The sequence below is a fragment of the Penaeus monodon genome, chromosome 9 (assembly GCF_015228065.2).
Source record: "Penaeus monodon isolate SGIC_2016 chromosome 9, NSTDA_Pmon_1, whole genome shotgun sequence".
In the NCBI taxonomy this organism is placed as follows: Eukaryota; Metazoa; Arthropoda; class Malacostraca; order Decapoda; family Penaeidae; genus Penaeus; species Penaeus monodon.
The window spans coordinates 43,387,408-43,402,407 of record NC_051394.1 but is presented as its reverse complement, the minus strand read 5'-3'; the positions used below and the strand labels follow the sequence as shown (position 1 = coordinate 43,402,407).

General features: G+C 47.1%; 1 protein-coding gene across 1 annotated transcript in view; it reads left to right on the top strand.

Moving 5' to 3' along the window:
* The window catches only part of LOC119576733 (tetraspanin-1-like), a 51,129-nt gene that overhangs the window by 22,834 nt on the left and 13,295 nt on the right, over positions 1–15,000 (top strand). The window contains exon 5 of the mRNA XM_037924377.1: positions 9,576–9,683. Within this exon, the coding sequence (XP_037780305.1) occupies positions 9,576–9,683 (108 nt within the window). The remainder of the gene's footprint in view (positions 1–9,575; positions 9,684–15,000) is intronic.

Here is a 15,000-nt window from a genome sequence, read left to right as displayed (position 1 = left end):
TGATGATTGATTAATTAAGACGCCACCTTTCCGACGTCCATTTTATTACTGAAGGGCAGGTTTTAGCGAGTTAATGGTGGGTGGTTAAAGATTGGCTTGTTCGCTTGTGTGTGGGACGGCTGCTGTCCGGCCTCTGTGCTTGTTCGTTTCGTTTTTTTACACTTTCGCTGTCTTTATCTGTCTCTTTTTCTCTCTTTTTCTCTTTTTCTCTGTCTCTGTCTCTGTCTCTCTGTCTGTCTCTCTGTCTCTTTCTCTGTCTCTCTTTCTCTCTGTCTCTCTGTCTCTCTCTCTGCCCCTCTCTTCTCTCTCTCCTTCTCTCTCTCTCCTCTCTCCTCTCTCTCTCTCTCTCTCCTCCTCTCTCTCTCTCTCTCTCCTTCTCTCTCTCTCTCTCTCTCTCTGTCTCTCTCTCTCTCTGTCTCTCTCTCTTCTCTTCTCTCTCTCTCTCTCTCTCTCTCTCTCTCTCTCTCTCTCTCCTCTCTCTCTTAGTTCAAAGAATTAGGGTTCGCAAAGCCAGGTCAGATAAGGTCAAATTCATCCCAAGAATCCCACTTGAAATGAATATCACCGGATTTAGAATAAATAAATAAATAGATGATAGATTCTATAAAAATAAAGACTACCGTGAACCATTTCATTATCGTTAGGCAATCACGTCGCCCTGAGTAGAGAGACATAAGAATTAGGAAAAGAAAATATATAAATTCAATTTTACAAGAAGATGCAAGAGGAAAGATGAAGGGGAAGTAGGAGGAAGAGGAGAAGAAAGAGAGGGAGAAGAAAGGAGAAGGAGAAGAAAGAGAGGGAGAAGAAAGAGAAGGAGAAGAAAGAGAAGGAGAAGAAAGAGAAGGAGAAGAAAGAGAAGGAGAAGAAAGAGAAGGAGAAGAAAGAGAAGGAGAAGAAAGAAAGAGAAGGAGAAGAAAGAGAAGGAGAAGGAGAAGAAGAAGGAGAAGCGGAGAAGAAAGAGAAGGAGAAGGAGAAGAAAGGGAAGCGGAAATAGAAAGAGAAGGAGAACGAGAAGGAGATAAAGAAAGGACATAGGAGGTTAGCGTTCATTTCCCAAATCCCTTTTTCAGAGTCAAAATTAACTGAAACGAATTGATCTTTTGAAGAGAGGAAAAACGTTGAAGTAAGGTAACTAACTATATGCGTTTTTTTATTATTATTATTAATAACTATCAGGTAAACGAATCAAGGTAGTGGTAATGGTATTGGAACAAACCAATTAAAATCTCAGGAGATGATAAATTCATTAAGATGATGAGGATGAGGATGAGGAGGATAAATGATGATGATGAGGATAATGGTATTGATGGCGATGATGATGGTGATAAATAGGAGGAGGAGGAGAACGAGGACTAGGAGGAATAGAAGGATTTGGAAGATGAATAAACGTGGAAGAAGAGGATTGATAGAATGGTGGTGAGGAAGAGTAGGAATGAGAATGAGAGGTAGTAAGAGGAGGAAGAAGAGGAAGAGGGAGAGATAGGAATAGGAATAGGGGGAGAGGAAGAGGAGGAGGAGGAGAAGAGGAAGAAGTGGAGGAGGAAGAGGAGTAGGAGAGAGACGCAGATGATCTTCGGGGACCAAAAGCAGCGGAGTCATGCATGCATTCGAAGGGGGGTGTCGAGCATGGGGGGGGAGGTGGAGAGGCGGTCGATTTTTTGCTTTGTTTTGTCCTTTGTCTCGAGTCACGTGGTCGGGTCAGGGTGAAGGCCTCCTCTGTCGCTCCCCTCTCTCCCTTCCTTCCTTCTATCTTCTTTCCTTCCCTCCTTCCTTCTTTTTCCTTCCTTCCATTTTCCTTCCTTCCTTCCTCCCTTCTATCTTCCTTCTTCCCTTCCACCTTCCTTCCTTCCTTCCTTCCTTCCTTCCTTCCTTCCTTCCTTCCTTCCTTCCTTCCTTCTCTTCTTCCTCTCCCCTATCCCTTCTTCGCTCTTTCCGAAACGAGGGAGGAAGAGAAAAGCGAGAAAAGAGAAAAGAGCAGAGAGCAGAGAGGACGAGAAAGAAATCGAACGAGAGAATAGAGAAGGGGGGACGAAATTAAGGACGAAGGGAGAGGGGAAGAGAACAGGAGAAGAATCGAGAGGGAATTGCACTTGACAGAGTGAGATGGATCGTTGAATTTCCTTGAACCGCAACATGCACAGATTCCTTGTTTTATTATTTTTCTTTTTATTTATTTCTTTTTTTGTGTGTGTGTGTGTTTGTGGTTTTATCTTTAATTGCATTGTATTTTTGTTGTTGTATTTAATTGATTAAGTTATTCATTCATTTTTTTTTTTTTTACTGGGAAGGTTGATTTAAGGATCTGTTTGCACACTGTATACCTACCTGGTGTGTATGTGCACATTGCGTCAGTGCAAATACCCATCATATTGATACTGGATTTAAGGTCTCCACTTCCCCTTCTCCTTCCTCCTCTCCTCCCCCTCTCCCGCCTCCCTCTCCTCTATCCCGTCTCCCTCCTCCTCTCATCCTTTCCTCTCCTCTCCTCCCTCTCCCTCCCCCTATTCTTCTTTCTCTCCTCTTTTCCTACCCCCTCTTCCCTCCTCCCTCTCCCTCCTCCTTCCCCCCCCCTGTTCCTCCACTTCTCCTCTTCCTCCCCTCCTCCTCCTCCTCCTCCTCCTCCTCATCATCATCATCATCATCATCATCATCATCACTATCATCATCATCATCATCGTCATCGTCATCGTCATCGTCACCATCACCATCACCATCACCACCACCACATCACATCACATCATCATCAGCACATCATCATCATCATCACATCATCATCCATCATCATCATCATCACCAATCATCATCATCACCATCATTCATCATCATCATCTCATCATCATCATCATCATCACCATCATCATCATCATCATCATCATCACCATCATCATCACATCACATCATCATCATCATCATCATCATCACATCATCATCATCATCATCATCATCATCATCAACATCATCATCATCATCACCATCATCATCATCATCATCATCATCATCATCATCATCATCATCACCATCATCATCATCATCATCATCATCATCATCCCCCTCTTCTCCTTCCTCGCCATCATTATTCTTCGCCTCCTTCCTCTCCCCGGGTCGGTCGTAATGCACGCATCTGTTCTCTCTGCGCACCCCCCCCCCCCCTCCCTCCTTCCTTCCTCTCTCCTCCACCTATTTATCTTCCCCGAAAGCCCCCGTCTTCGTCGTCCTTGTTCTTGTTCTTGTTCTTGTTCTTGTTCTCATCGTCCATGTTCTTGTCATCTTCCTCCTCCTCCTGCTCCTCCTCCTCTTCCTCCTCCTTTTCCTCCCCTTCCTCCTCCTCCTCCTTCTCCTCCTCCTTCTCCTCCTCGTCCTCCTTCTTTTCCTCCTCCTCCTCCTCCTCCTCCTCCTCTTCCTCCTCCTTTTCCTACTCCTACACTTCCACCCTTACCTCTATCTCTGCCTCCTCGCCCCCCCCCCCCTCTGACTTCCTCTTCCCTCCACCTCTCCCCGACGCACATGATCACTTCTCTCCCCCTTTTCTTTCTCCCTCCTTCCCCTTCCCCTCCCCATCTCTCATTTCCCCTCCCCAGTTTTCCCCCATTTCTCAACACCTAGTCCCCCAATCCCCCTCCCCCAGCTTTCCCCAATCCCCCCAGATCTCCCCCATTCCCCCTCCCCAGCTCTTCCCCAATCTCCCTCCCCTAGCCTCCTCCCCCCGTGCTGTCACCCCGCCCCTGGCTCCACTGTCCCCTCATCCTGCAAATACTTGATTGATGTTGCTTATCCCGAGATGCCAGATGCTGCTGCTGGCGATTGCTGAGGCTGCTCGCTGTCTGTGCGTGTGTGTGAGTGTGCTTGATCAGCTGTTTGTTGTTGTGTGTGTGTGTGGTCGGTTGTTTTGGATGTTGGTGTCTGTGGGTGTGTTATTTATATGTCTATTTGATTTATTTATATATTCATTGGTTTTGTCTTCTTATTTTGCCGTCACTGTTTGCGTGGCCATCTGTTTGTTCTTTTGGCATTTGTGCTTCTCCCTTGGTGTGTCCGTGTGGCCAGCTGTTGTCCCTTGCTTTATTTATGTTTGGCCAGCTGTTTGTCCCATGCTGTCTGTGTGTGGCCATCTGCTTGTCTCTTGCTACATCCATGCGAGGCCAACTACCTGTCCCTTACATTTTCTCTCTGCCTGGCCATCTGTCTGCCGGCTTCATTTTTTAGTATGGCCAGCTGTCTCTCTCTTTCCACCTGTGTGTGTGGCCACTTGTCTGTCCCTGACTGCCTCGCACTCTCTCTGTCGTATGTCCACTCCTATCTCACTGCGCGTTTATATGTCCAACTCTTTAGTCACCTACTGTTAACTGCTGTCACCTACTGCCAATTGCTGTCACCTACTGGCACTTGCTGTCTCACCTGCTGTCACCTGCTGTCTCGAGTCCCCCTCCGCTTTCCCTCAAAGTTGATAGCGACGGTTAGGTGCTGGGACGGAGACTTTGGCGACTGTTAATTACTCCTTGATTGATGTTGCTGCCTCTCTCTCTCTCTCTCTCTCTCTCTCTCTCTCTCTCTCTCTCTCTCTCTCTCTCTCTCTCTCTCTCTCTCTCTCTCTCTCTCTCTCTCTCTTTCTCTTTCTCTCTATCTATCTATCTATCTATCTATCTATCTATCTATCTATCTATCTGTCTATCTTATTCTTTTCTTCCTTTTTTCTTTTTGTATCTCTCTCTCTCCCTCCCTCTATTCCTCTCTTCCTCCCTCCCTCCTCCCTCTCATATTTTCTGCCTTTCCTTCCTTTTCGTTCCCTCCCTGCCTCTCCTTGCTATCCTTCCCCATCTCGTTCTCTTCTTTCTTGTACATCTTTCTCTTCTTATTCTCTTTCCCACTTTCTTCGTCTCGCTGGCTTTCCCAATGATTCTGTTTTTATTATTTTATCATTCTTATTCTTATTTCATCATTCTTATTCTGTTGTGTTACCGTTCTTATTGTCTATTCTTGTTCTCGTTATTCTTATATAGGCGTGTTGTTCGACTGCTTGTCTCTGCGGTCGTTAATAACTCTGTCGTTAATATTTCTTATCATTTGGCGTGGAAGATCGTTAATTGCATACATCACGTGGTCCGGTTTTCACAAATTGCACAACCTCACAATTTTATCACAAATTGCACAACCGCACAATTTTATCACAAATTGCAAAACCGCACAATTTATTTTCTTCACAGATTACAGCGGAGATAAGTAATTTCCTTTGAGAACACGGCGTAGATAAGTCATTTTCCCCAGAGATTACAGAATGGACAAGTCATTTTCCTCAAATGTTACAGCGTAGATAAGCGTCTTTCTCTGCTTAGATAAGTATAAAGCAGTACAAGAAAAACAAAACAAAACAAAAAACAAGAACAGGACAGTATGTTACGTTATATCACGGTAGCGAATTCCTCAACTGATTTTAAACTGACAAAGAATACCGTATCCAATAGTATTATGATAAGAAACAAGAATAACAAAAACAGGATGATATACCATATTATATCAGGTAAATGACTTTTAATATTGTGTTGTACGACACATAAAAACACTGAAAGGAGAAAATAAATATGAATTGGAGAAAGAAAGGGAGAAAAAATAAGTGACGGTGATATAAAAGGCAGAAAATGATAAGAAAGGAAAAGAAGAGGGAGATGGATGAATGAATGGGAGGGGGGAGGGAGGGAGGGAAAGGGAGAGGGAAAGGGAGAGGGAGAAAAAGGAGGAGGAAAAAAAGAAGGCATAGCGAAAGAGGGAGAAAGAAAAAGAAGAAAAAAAAAGTAAAATGAAAATGATAAAGAAAAGAAAAATTCACAAAGACAGTGCAACACAATACAGCACAGTACAGCATAGTACAGCAAGGTATAGCATAGTACAGCATACGAGAACACTGGCGATAATCTCTCTCGACGCCACAGATACGCCGAAACCGAGAACGCCGTTAGTCCTCCGCCAGGGCATTCCCGAACGCGAGACTCGTTCGGTCATTATCTCACCCATTATTGGCAAGTGATCTGTTAATTGATGCGCCTTGCAGGATGGTGAGGAGGATGGACGTGATGAGGAGGACTGGGATGGGGGTGAGGAGGGTGGTGGTGATGAGGATGGTGGTGAGGAGCGTGGTGATAAGGAGGAAGATGGTGATGGGGAGGAGGACTAGGATGATGGTGGTGATGGGGCAGGTGATGATGATTATGAATAGGATGGTGAATATTACGAGGGCTAGGGTGGTGATGAGGGGGACAAGGATGGTGTTGATGAGGCCTAGGATTTTGATGAGGGTGACTCGGGTGATGATGAGGGGAAGGAGGTTGGTAGTGATGGTGATGAGGAGGAGGACTAAGATGGTGGTGATGATGAGGGGGATGGTGATGATACTGAGGAGGATGCTGGTGATGAGGATGAGCCGGTCTTGCATGCAATTAATCGTGGGAAGGCAAGAGGGGATCGCGTAGGATTGGGTCGGCTGCAGAATCGCCGGATTGGAGAGGATGTTGGATTGCGATATTGCAGGATTGCAGGAAAGGGGCATGGAACTGAGCATTTAGATTGGCTGTAGGATTAGGGGAGGGATTGTAGGATTAAGGATCCCATTTTTCTTGGGATTTGCAGGATCGCGGGATGGGATTGGCTTTGGGATTTTGGGATTGAATCGGCGGTAGGATTGTGAGGTAATGGGATGGGATCGATTTTGTTTCCTTTAGAACTGAAGACTCTGGAAAGGTTTAGAAGAGTTTACTGTATATGTTTTCCGCATCCTCAATCCTGCGTGACATGACACCGCTTGACACCGCCGTATGTGTCATATCTCGTGCAGAGCGGAGGCGTCGCTTTGAGATTTCGCTCGGAGATAAGATTCCTTACTCCCCCCTCCCCCCTCCCCCCTCCCCCAAATAAGAAAGCATGAGAGAAAGAAAATACGGCTATTCCTCTTGTGTTGCATCGCCGGACAGTCGTGCATTTCCTCTTCTACGTGGACGCCGGTGTTGCAATTGCACGCGTGGCATCCCGCCTTTCACACCGTCGTCGCGAATTGCTTGTGATTTTGCTTGTAACGCTTCGCCAGGATATGTTTTTTTTTACGTAAATGCAGGAGACGTAAGGTGGAATAATTCTGCTTGTCAGGATTCTAAAAGCGTCGCTTAAGAGGTGGGAGGATGCAGAGTTCATCTCTTGAATTCAGAGGATGCTGCGCTCGGGCTCGGTTTCGGAAACGAGGCTGGTGTGCAGGTGTAGTTTTAGTTGCTCTGCTTCTCTTAAACTTTTTTTTCTCTCTTGTGTTCTCTCTCTGTCTGTCTGTCTCTCTCTCTCTCTCTCTCTCTCTCTCTCTCTCTCTCTCTCTTTTCTCTCTCTTTCTCTCTCCTCTCTTCTCTCTCTCTTTCTCTCTCTCTTTCTCTGTCCCTCCCTCATCCGTCCCTCCCTCTCTTCCCTCCCTCCCTCGCTTTCCCTCTCTTTTCCTTCTGTCCTATCCCTCTTCCTTCCCTCCTCTTCCCTTCTTCCCTCCTTCCTTCCCTACTTCCCTCACTCTCCTCCCTCTCTTCCCTCCCTTGCTTTTTTTCTCTTTCTCTTCTGTCGTTTCTTCCTTCCTTTCTTCGTTCTCTCCTGCCTCCCTCCCTCCCTCCCTCCCTCCATTCCTCTCCCCTCCTTCCCTCCCTCCATTCCTCTCCCCTCCTCCCTCCCTCCCTTCCTCTCCCTCCTTCCCTCCTCTCCTCTCCCTTCCTTTTCCCTCCCTTCCCCTCCCCTCCTCTCCTCCTCCTCTCCCCTTCCCCTTCCCCTCCCCTCCCTCCTTCCCTCCTCCCTCCCTCCCTCTCCTCTCCTCTCCTCCCAACCTCACTACATTCCAAAAGCTTTTGTCTCCAGTCAGCATTGGATTCCCTTTGTACGCCGGAGAGTTACCCTGTGCGTGTGACTGACTGCAATTGGGTGGATCGAGAGAGGTGGGCGAGGTGGGTTGAGTGAGGTGGGGTGAGCGGGCGGGTGGGCGAGGTGGGTTGAGTGAGTGGGGTGAGAGAGGTGAGCTGAGTGGGCGGGGTGGTGAGTCTCGAAAGCTGTTCTCGATGATCGTGTCCCGTTTCTGTGCAGAGAGGGAGGGTGGGTGGGAGGGTGGGAGGAGGGGAGGGAGGGAAGGTGGGAGGGAGAAGGGGAGGGAGGGAGGAAGGAAGAAGGAAGGAGGGAGGAGCAATGGGGGAGGTGAGGGAGTAAGTGCAAGGGGATGAGGGAGAAAAGGGAGGGAAATAAAGCAAAAGTGATGAGGGAGGATGAGGGAGACGTAGCGAAGGACGAAAAGGGGGTTAGAAGAGGGGTGAGGAAGGGGAAATGGAGAGAGGGAGAGAGAAACGGAGGAAGAGGAGAGGACAAAGAGAGGAATGGAAGGAGGGAGAGTGAGGGTGCGAGTGAGTTGATAGATTAATAGATAGATAATAGAGGGGAGGGGGGGGGGACCTAGCTGGTCATTTCATTGCATTTGTGTGTGTATGTGTGTGTGTGTGTGTTTGTGTGTGTGTGTGTGTGTGTGTGTGTGTGTGTGTGTGTGTGTGTGTGTGTGTGTGTGTGTGTGTGTGTGTGTGTGTGTGTGTGTGTGTGTGATTTATTCTATTTCCTGTTGATTAATATTTACGATCAAAGCGTATTATTCCAATATTTGGAATACATGCATTATTAATTATGAATATGATGAGTCTCTCGGCGCAATTTCCATGCTGTCTTCCTCAATTATTGTTTATTAATTCATCATTTTATCATTCTATCCTTTCTGAATTTATATTGTAGTACCGGTATTTTAGTGCTAGGTTTATATTGTACAAGAAATGGCTTGATAAATAGATAAAAAAGGAATGAGGTTTGTAGGATTTTTCACCATTAGATAAATCGAAAGAACCTTTTCTTCATCTTTTTTTCTTTCTTTTTTTTAAGAGAAGGAAAGCAATATATATATATATATTTTTTTTCTCCTTAATATATTATTAAATTTTTTTTAGTTTTTTTTTTTTATTATTTTAATATTTTTTTCTTCATTTTTATTATTTTTTCTAATATATTTTTCAGCCTTTTTTATTTTTTTTATATATTATAAAATATATATTTGTCTTGCCAACTTTTAAATATATTTTTAGTATATATTTTTCATGCCATTTTTTTCCATATACATTTTTTAAAAATATATTTTCTAATATATTGATCTTTTTTATTACTTTACATATTTTCCAATATATATTTATCTTTCAATATACATTTTTGAATATATTTTCTAATATTTATTTGTCGTTCTATTTTTTCAATATATATTTTTAAATACATTTTGGTATATACATTTTTTCCTTTTATTTTTTATATATATTTTAAATACAGTTTGTAATATAAAATCGTCTTTCCATTTTTAAGATACATTTTGTAATATATATTCGTCTTTCCAATTTTATAAATACATTTTGTAATATATATTAGTGTTTCCAATTTTTCTATATTTTTTAAATACATTTTGTAATATATATTTTTCTTTCCATTTTTTATATATTTTTAAAATACATTTTGTAAAATAAATTCGTCTTTCCATTTTTCGCCAACAGACGGAAGAAGAACTGCAGAACTTCCTGAAACACACACTGAAGAAATACTACTCCACCCAAGACACCGCCAACTCCGTGACTGTCGCCTGGAACGCCCTTATGGCTGAGGTACGTAAGGGTCAGAGTTGCTGCCATCCTCTTCTTTCCCCTTTTGGATGGATGAAGTAACGTTTTGTGATGTTTTGTCTTTTTTTTGGGGGGGGGTGGAGGGGGAGGAAGGGGTTATTCTGATGTTTCTGTTGTGGTTCTTATGTGAGGGATAGATAAGGCTGTTTTTTTGTTTTGTTTTTTTTTTCGTTTTTTTCTCTCTTTCTCTCTCTCTTCTCTCTCTCTCTCTCTCTCTCTCTCTCTCTCTCTCTCTCTCTCTCTCTCTCTCTCTCTCTCTCTCTCTCCTCTCTCTCTCTCAGACATAACAGAACAGATCAGGGTCTTTATCTCGGTCCAGAAAGGAAGGAAAAAAGAAGTCTTATCGTGCTGTCAGATCTCTTAACTGTTGCATAACTGTATAGATGTGGGTATTGTCTTACAAGTTCATTGTATGGAGTACAAACCAATTTATTCGTATTTTTACTAAAAGGAAGAGAGAGTAGAGATAGAGATAGACAGACAGAGAGACAGAGAACAGAAAGATGGATAAATAGAGAGACAGATATAGAAAAAAAAAGAAATAGACAAAGCGACACACAGAAAGAGAGAGAGAAAAGCGACAGAGAGACTGATGAAACACAGAGAAGAGACAAGAGAGAAACATACTTTACCCATGATTTATTATTATTATTCTTTGATGAAGAACTGGATAACACAGGATACATGACCACACTTCACAAGGGAGAAAATATGCTAGTATATCCTCACTTCAAATTTAGAAAACGGGAATAAGATGTCAAGCACAGGAATGTTCGTTTTCCAAGTTGGTTTTCTTTATGAATAAGAGAAGAGACCAGAAAAAAAAGAGGGAAACGGTAGAAACACGAGAAAAGATGAAGGGGAGGATTGAAAGATATCGGAAAATGAAACAGAGAGAGGAAGAGGGGAGAGAGTTGACGGGGATGAGAAGGAAGGAAGGGAGGAAGAAGAGACAAAGAGGGGAAAAGGATTGATACAGACAAAAGGGAAGAGGAAGAAAACGTCTAATGTGTAAGAAATGGAAATTGGAAGGAAGGAGATAGATGATAGAGAGGGAAAGAGAGGGGATGAGGGAAGAGGAGGAGGAGGAGAGAGAGAGAGGGAGAGAAAGAGGGGGACGGAGGGAGAGATAGACGGAAATGGGGAGGGAGAGGGCGAGGGAGAGAGAGGGGAAGAGATAAAAAGAGAGGGAAAGAGATAAAGAGAGAGGGAAAGAGATAAAGAGAGATAGAGAAACTAAAGAGATAGAGAGAATGGGAATAGAAATTGATGCCGCTTCGTCCAAAGAGGCCCTACAGACGTGAGAAAGAGAGACAGAGAAAGACAGGCAGATCCACTTTTGATCGGCCTGGGGAAGTGCTCTTCACCCCCCCCCCTCTCTCTCTCTCTCTCTCTCTCTCTCTCTCTCTCTCTCTCTCTCTCTCTCTCTCTCTCTCTCTCTCTCTCTCTCTCCTCTCTCTCTCTCTCCCTCCCTCTCCTCTCTCTCTCTCTCGTTCTCTCTCCTCTCTCTCTCTCCTCTCTCTCTCTCTCTCTCTCTCTCTCTTCTCTCTTCTCGTCTCCTCACCCTCTCTCCTCTCCCTCCCCTCCCTCCCTCCTCTCTCTCTCTCCCTCTCCTCTCTCTCTCTCTCCTCCTCTCTCTCCTCTCTCTCTCCTCTCCCTCTCCTCTCCCTCTCTCTCTCTCTCTCTCTCTCTCCTCTCTCTCTCTCCCCTTTTCTCTCTCTCTCTCCCCTCTCTCTCTCTCCTCTCCCCCTCTCTCTCCCTCTTTCCCCCCCATCTAAAAGTCTCATTTTCTTCTCTCTATCTCCCCCTCCCCCCCCCCTTCCCTCCCCCCCTCCCCCCCCCCCCCTCCCCCCCCCTCCCTCCCTCCCTCCCCCCTCCCTCCCTCCCTCCCTCCCTCCCCCCCCCTCCCCCCCCCCCCCCTCCTTCAAAGCTGAACGAATTTATTACCTCGTCCCCCCGACTTCGCTCTCCTTCCCCGAACAGAGCGACACATGCCTCCCGATATGGCCTCCTCCCTCTCCCTCCCTATTACGTATTATGCACTGCCCCCTTTCCCTTGTTATCTCTGCCCGTTACGTGCCGAGGTTATGCAGTGATCGCCCGGGTATTATAGTTATATTGCGGGGCGAAAAATCGCGTCGTGGTCTGTTTTTTGCGTGTTCTAGGCGGGGGGTTGTCATTTTTAGGCTCTGCTTTCGAACTTCCGTGATGGGGGGAGGGAGGGAGAGAAATGGAGAAAGGGGGGAGGGGGGGGAGGGAAATGGAGGAGGGGGTGGGGGGGGGGGAAAAGGAGAAGGGAGGGAGGGGGGAAATGGGAAGGAGGGAGGGAGGGAGGGGAAAGGGGAAAGGGGAGGAGGGGGGAGGGAAATGGGGAAGGGGGGGAGGGAGGGAGGGAGGGGAAAAGGAGAAGGAGGTTGGAGGGAGGCAATGGAGAAGGAGGGAGGGAGTCGGGTAAGATGGAGAAGGAGGGAGAGGGAGAAGAAATGAGAAGGAGGGAGGAGGGAGGAATGGAGATAGGAGGGAGGGAGGGGAGGGAGGTAATGGAGAAGGAGGGTGGAGGGAGGAAATGGAGAGGAGGGTGGGAGCGACAGGGAGAAGGAGGGAGGGAGGGAGGGAAATGGAGAGGAGGGAGGGGGGAGGGAAATGGAGAAGGAGGGAGGGAGGGAGGGAATGGAGAAGGAGGGACGGGAGGGAAATGGAGAAGGAGGGAGGGAGGATGGGAAAATGGAGAAAGGAAGGGTGTGGGAGGGAGGGAAATGGAGAAGGAGGGAGGGAGGGGAGAAGGAGGGAGGGACGGTGATGGAGAAGGAGGGAGAGAGGAAGAAAGAGGACAGAGAAGGGAGGGAGGAGGGGAAGGAGGAAGGAGAAGGAGAGGGAGAGGGAGAAGGAGAATGATAGGGAATAGGAGGGCAGAGGGAGACAGAGACAGACGGAGAAACATGAATAGAAAGAGGCAGAAAGTGAAATGAAAAAAAAGACAACAGAGAGGGAAACGCACAGACAGACGACAGAAAGCATGTACCTTTTTTATGTTATTTCCCGTTACTAGTCCCCCACGGAGAAACAGGGCGAGGTTCTACAAGGTCTCTCTCTCTCTCTCCTCGTCTCATCGTCTCTCTCAATCTCTCTCTCTGCCTCTTCTCTTCTCTCTCCATCTCTCTCTCTCTCTCTCGTCTCTCTCTCTTCCTCTCTCTCTCTCCTCTCCATCTTTCTTCTCTCTCGTCTCTCTCTCTCTCTCTCCACTCTCTCTCTCTTCTCTCTCTCCCTCTCTCTCTCTCTCCTTCTATCTCTCCCTCCCTCCCCCCTCCCTCTATCTCTCTCCCTCCCCCTTTTCTCTCCCTCGATCCTTTTCTCTTCGCTCGTCCTTTTCTCCATCTCTCCTACTTTTCTCTTTCTCTCTCGCTTTTTTCGTCTCTTTCTCTCCTTTTCTCTCTTTCTCTCCTTTTCTCTCTTTTTCTCTCTTTTTCTCTTTCTCTCTTTCTCTCTTTCTCTTTCTCTCTTTCTCTCTTTCTCTCTCTCTCCTCATCCTCCCCTCATCATCTCTCCTCTCGTCCTCTCTCTCTCTCTCTCGCTCTCCTCTCTCTCTCTCTCGTCTTTCTCATCTCTCAGGCTCAGTCTCTCTCTCTTCTTCTCTCGCTCTCTCTCTCTCTCTCTCTCTCTCTCTCCCTTTCCCCCTCTCCCCCTCTCTCTCCACCCCCTCTCCCTCGTTACCCTCTTCCCACGCCTGTTTCCCCTTCCCTCCCGCCTCACCCCCTCCTTCTCCCCCCTCCCCCCTTCTCCCCCCTCCCCCTCCTCCTCTCCCCTTCTCCTCCTCCCCCTCTGTCCCACCCTCGGCGCAAAGTGTCCTTCTTCGGGAGGGTCTTACAGGCATGTGCAAACTCCGCTCTAATGGACCTATTGTGTGCACGGACGCTGATAAAGACGCCGTTGACAGAGGGCTTCGTGGTCTGGGGAACGCCGCCGATCGTGGGAGGGAAGTGGAGGGAGGGAAGTGGAGGGAGGGAGGGAGGGAGGGGGGGGGAGGGGGGGGGGACGGTTGGAAGGATGGGAGGAGGGAGATGGGGAGGAAGGGAGGGAAGGAGGGAGGGAGGTGGGGGAGGGAAGGGAGGAGGAAAACAGTAGGGTGGGAATGAGAGAAAGGGAGGAAAGGGAAATCCTTGCTTTGTGTCTATTTTATTGTTCTCTTTTTCTTTCTTTCATTTATTCATTCATTCTTTCGTCTTGGCCTTTTTTGTTTTTTTTTTTTACAATTTTTCGCCATATACGAACGCATAAAATGGCACACAAGGGATGGAGCAAAAAACAAGCAATAAGAACAAGCAACCAAACAAACACGTAAGCAAAATAAGAATAGAAATGCAAGAAAGTAAAACAAGGAGGAGGAGGAAGAAGAAGAGGAGGAGGAGGAGGAGGTGAATAAGAATGAAGAAGAAGAAGAAAAAGAGAGAAAAAGAAAAAGAAAAAGAAAAAGAAAAAGAAAAAGAAAAAGAGGGGTAGCGAGAGTGGGGAAGGGAGGGGGAGAGGGGAGTTGTGAAGGAGACCAGCTGGAATATCCTCACGGTTTCCCCCCCATCCCCCTCCCTCTTTATTTCACCCTCCCTCCTTCCTTCCACCATCCTCCCTCCTTCCCTCCGCCACCATCTTTCTTTCTCTCCCCCTACTCCCTCTATCATCATTCCTTCTTCCCTCCATGATTCCCTCCTCCTCTCCTCCACCATCCTTTAGATTCTTTCCCCACCATCCCTCTCTCCAACCCCCTCCTTTGCTCCATCCCCCCTTTCTCTCCCTCCCTTTCATCCCCTTCTTCCACCTCCTTCCCTCCATCTCTCCTCCTTCCCTCCCTCTCCCCTCCTTCCCTCCATCTCCCCTCCTTCCCTCTTTCCCTCCCTCTCCCCTCCTTCCCTCCCTCCCCCCTCTTTCCCTCCCCCCTCTTTCCCACCAACTCCTGATCCATCTCTCCATCCACCCTCCCTCCCTCCACCCCCTCGTTTCCGCACTTTCCCCCTTCTGCGCACCAGCTACCCCCCTCCTTCCCTCCATCTCTCCCTCTCCCAGTCCTTCTTCCCCTGCCTTACCCCCCCCCCCCTTCCTACCAACTTCCTCGCCTTTCCTCACTCCCCCCTACAACCCTCTACCCCCTCCCCTTCCCTCCTTTCCCTCCCCCCCCCCCCCCCCCTCCATCTTTCCCCTCTAAACCTACCCCCTCCCCTTCCCTCTTTTCTCCCCTCCTTCCCTCCTTTGCCCCCCTCTTTCCCTCTGCTCTCTTCCCTTCCCTCCCTCTCCCCTCCTTCCTCCCTGT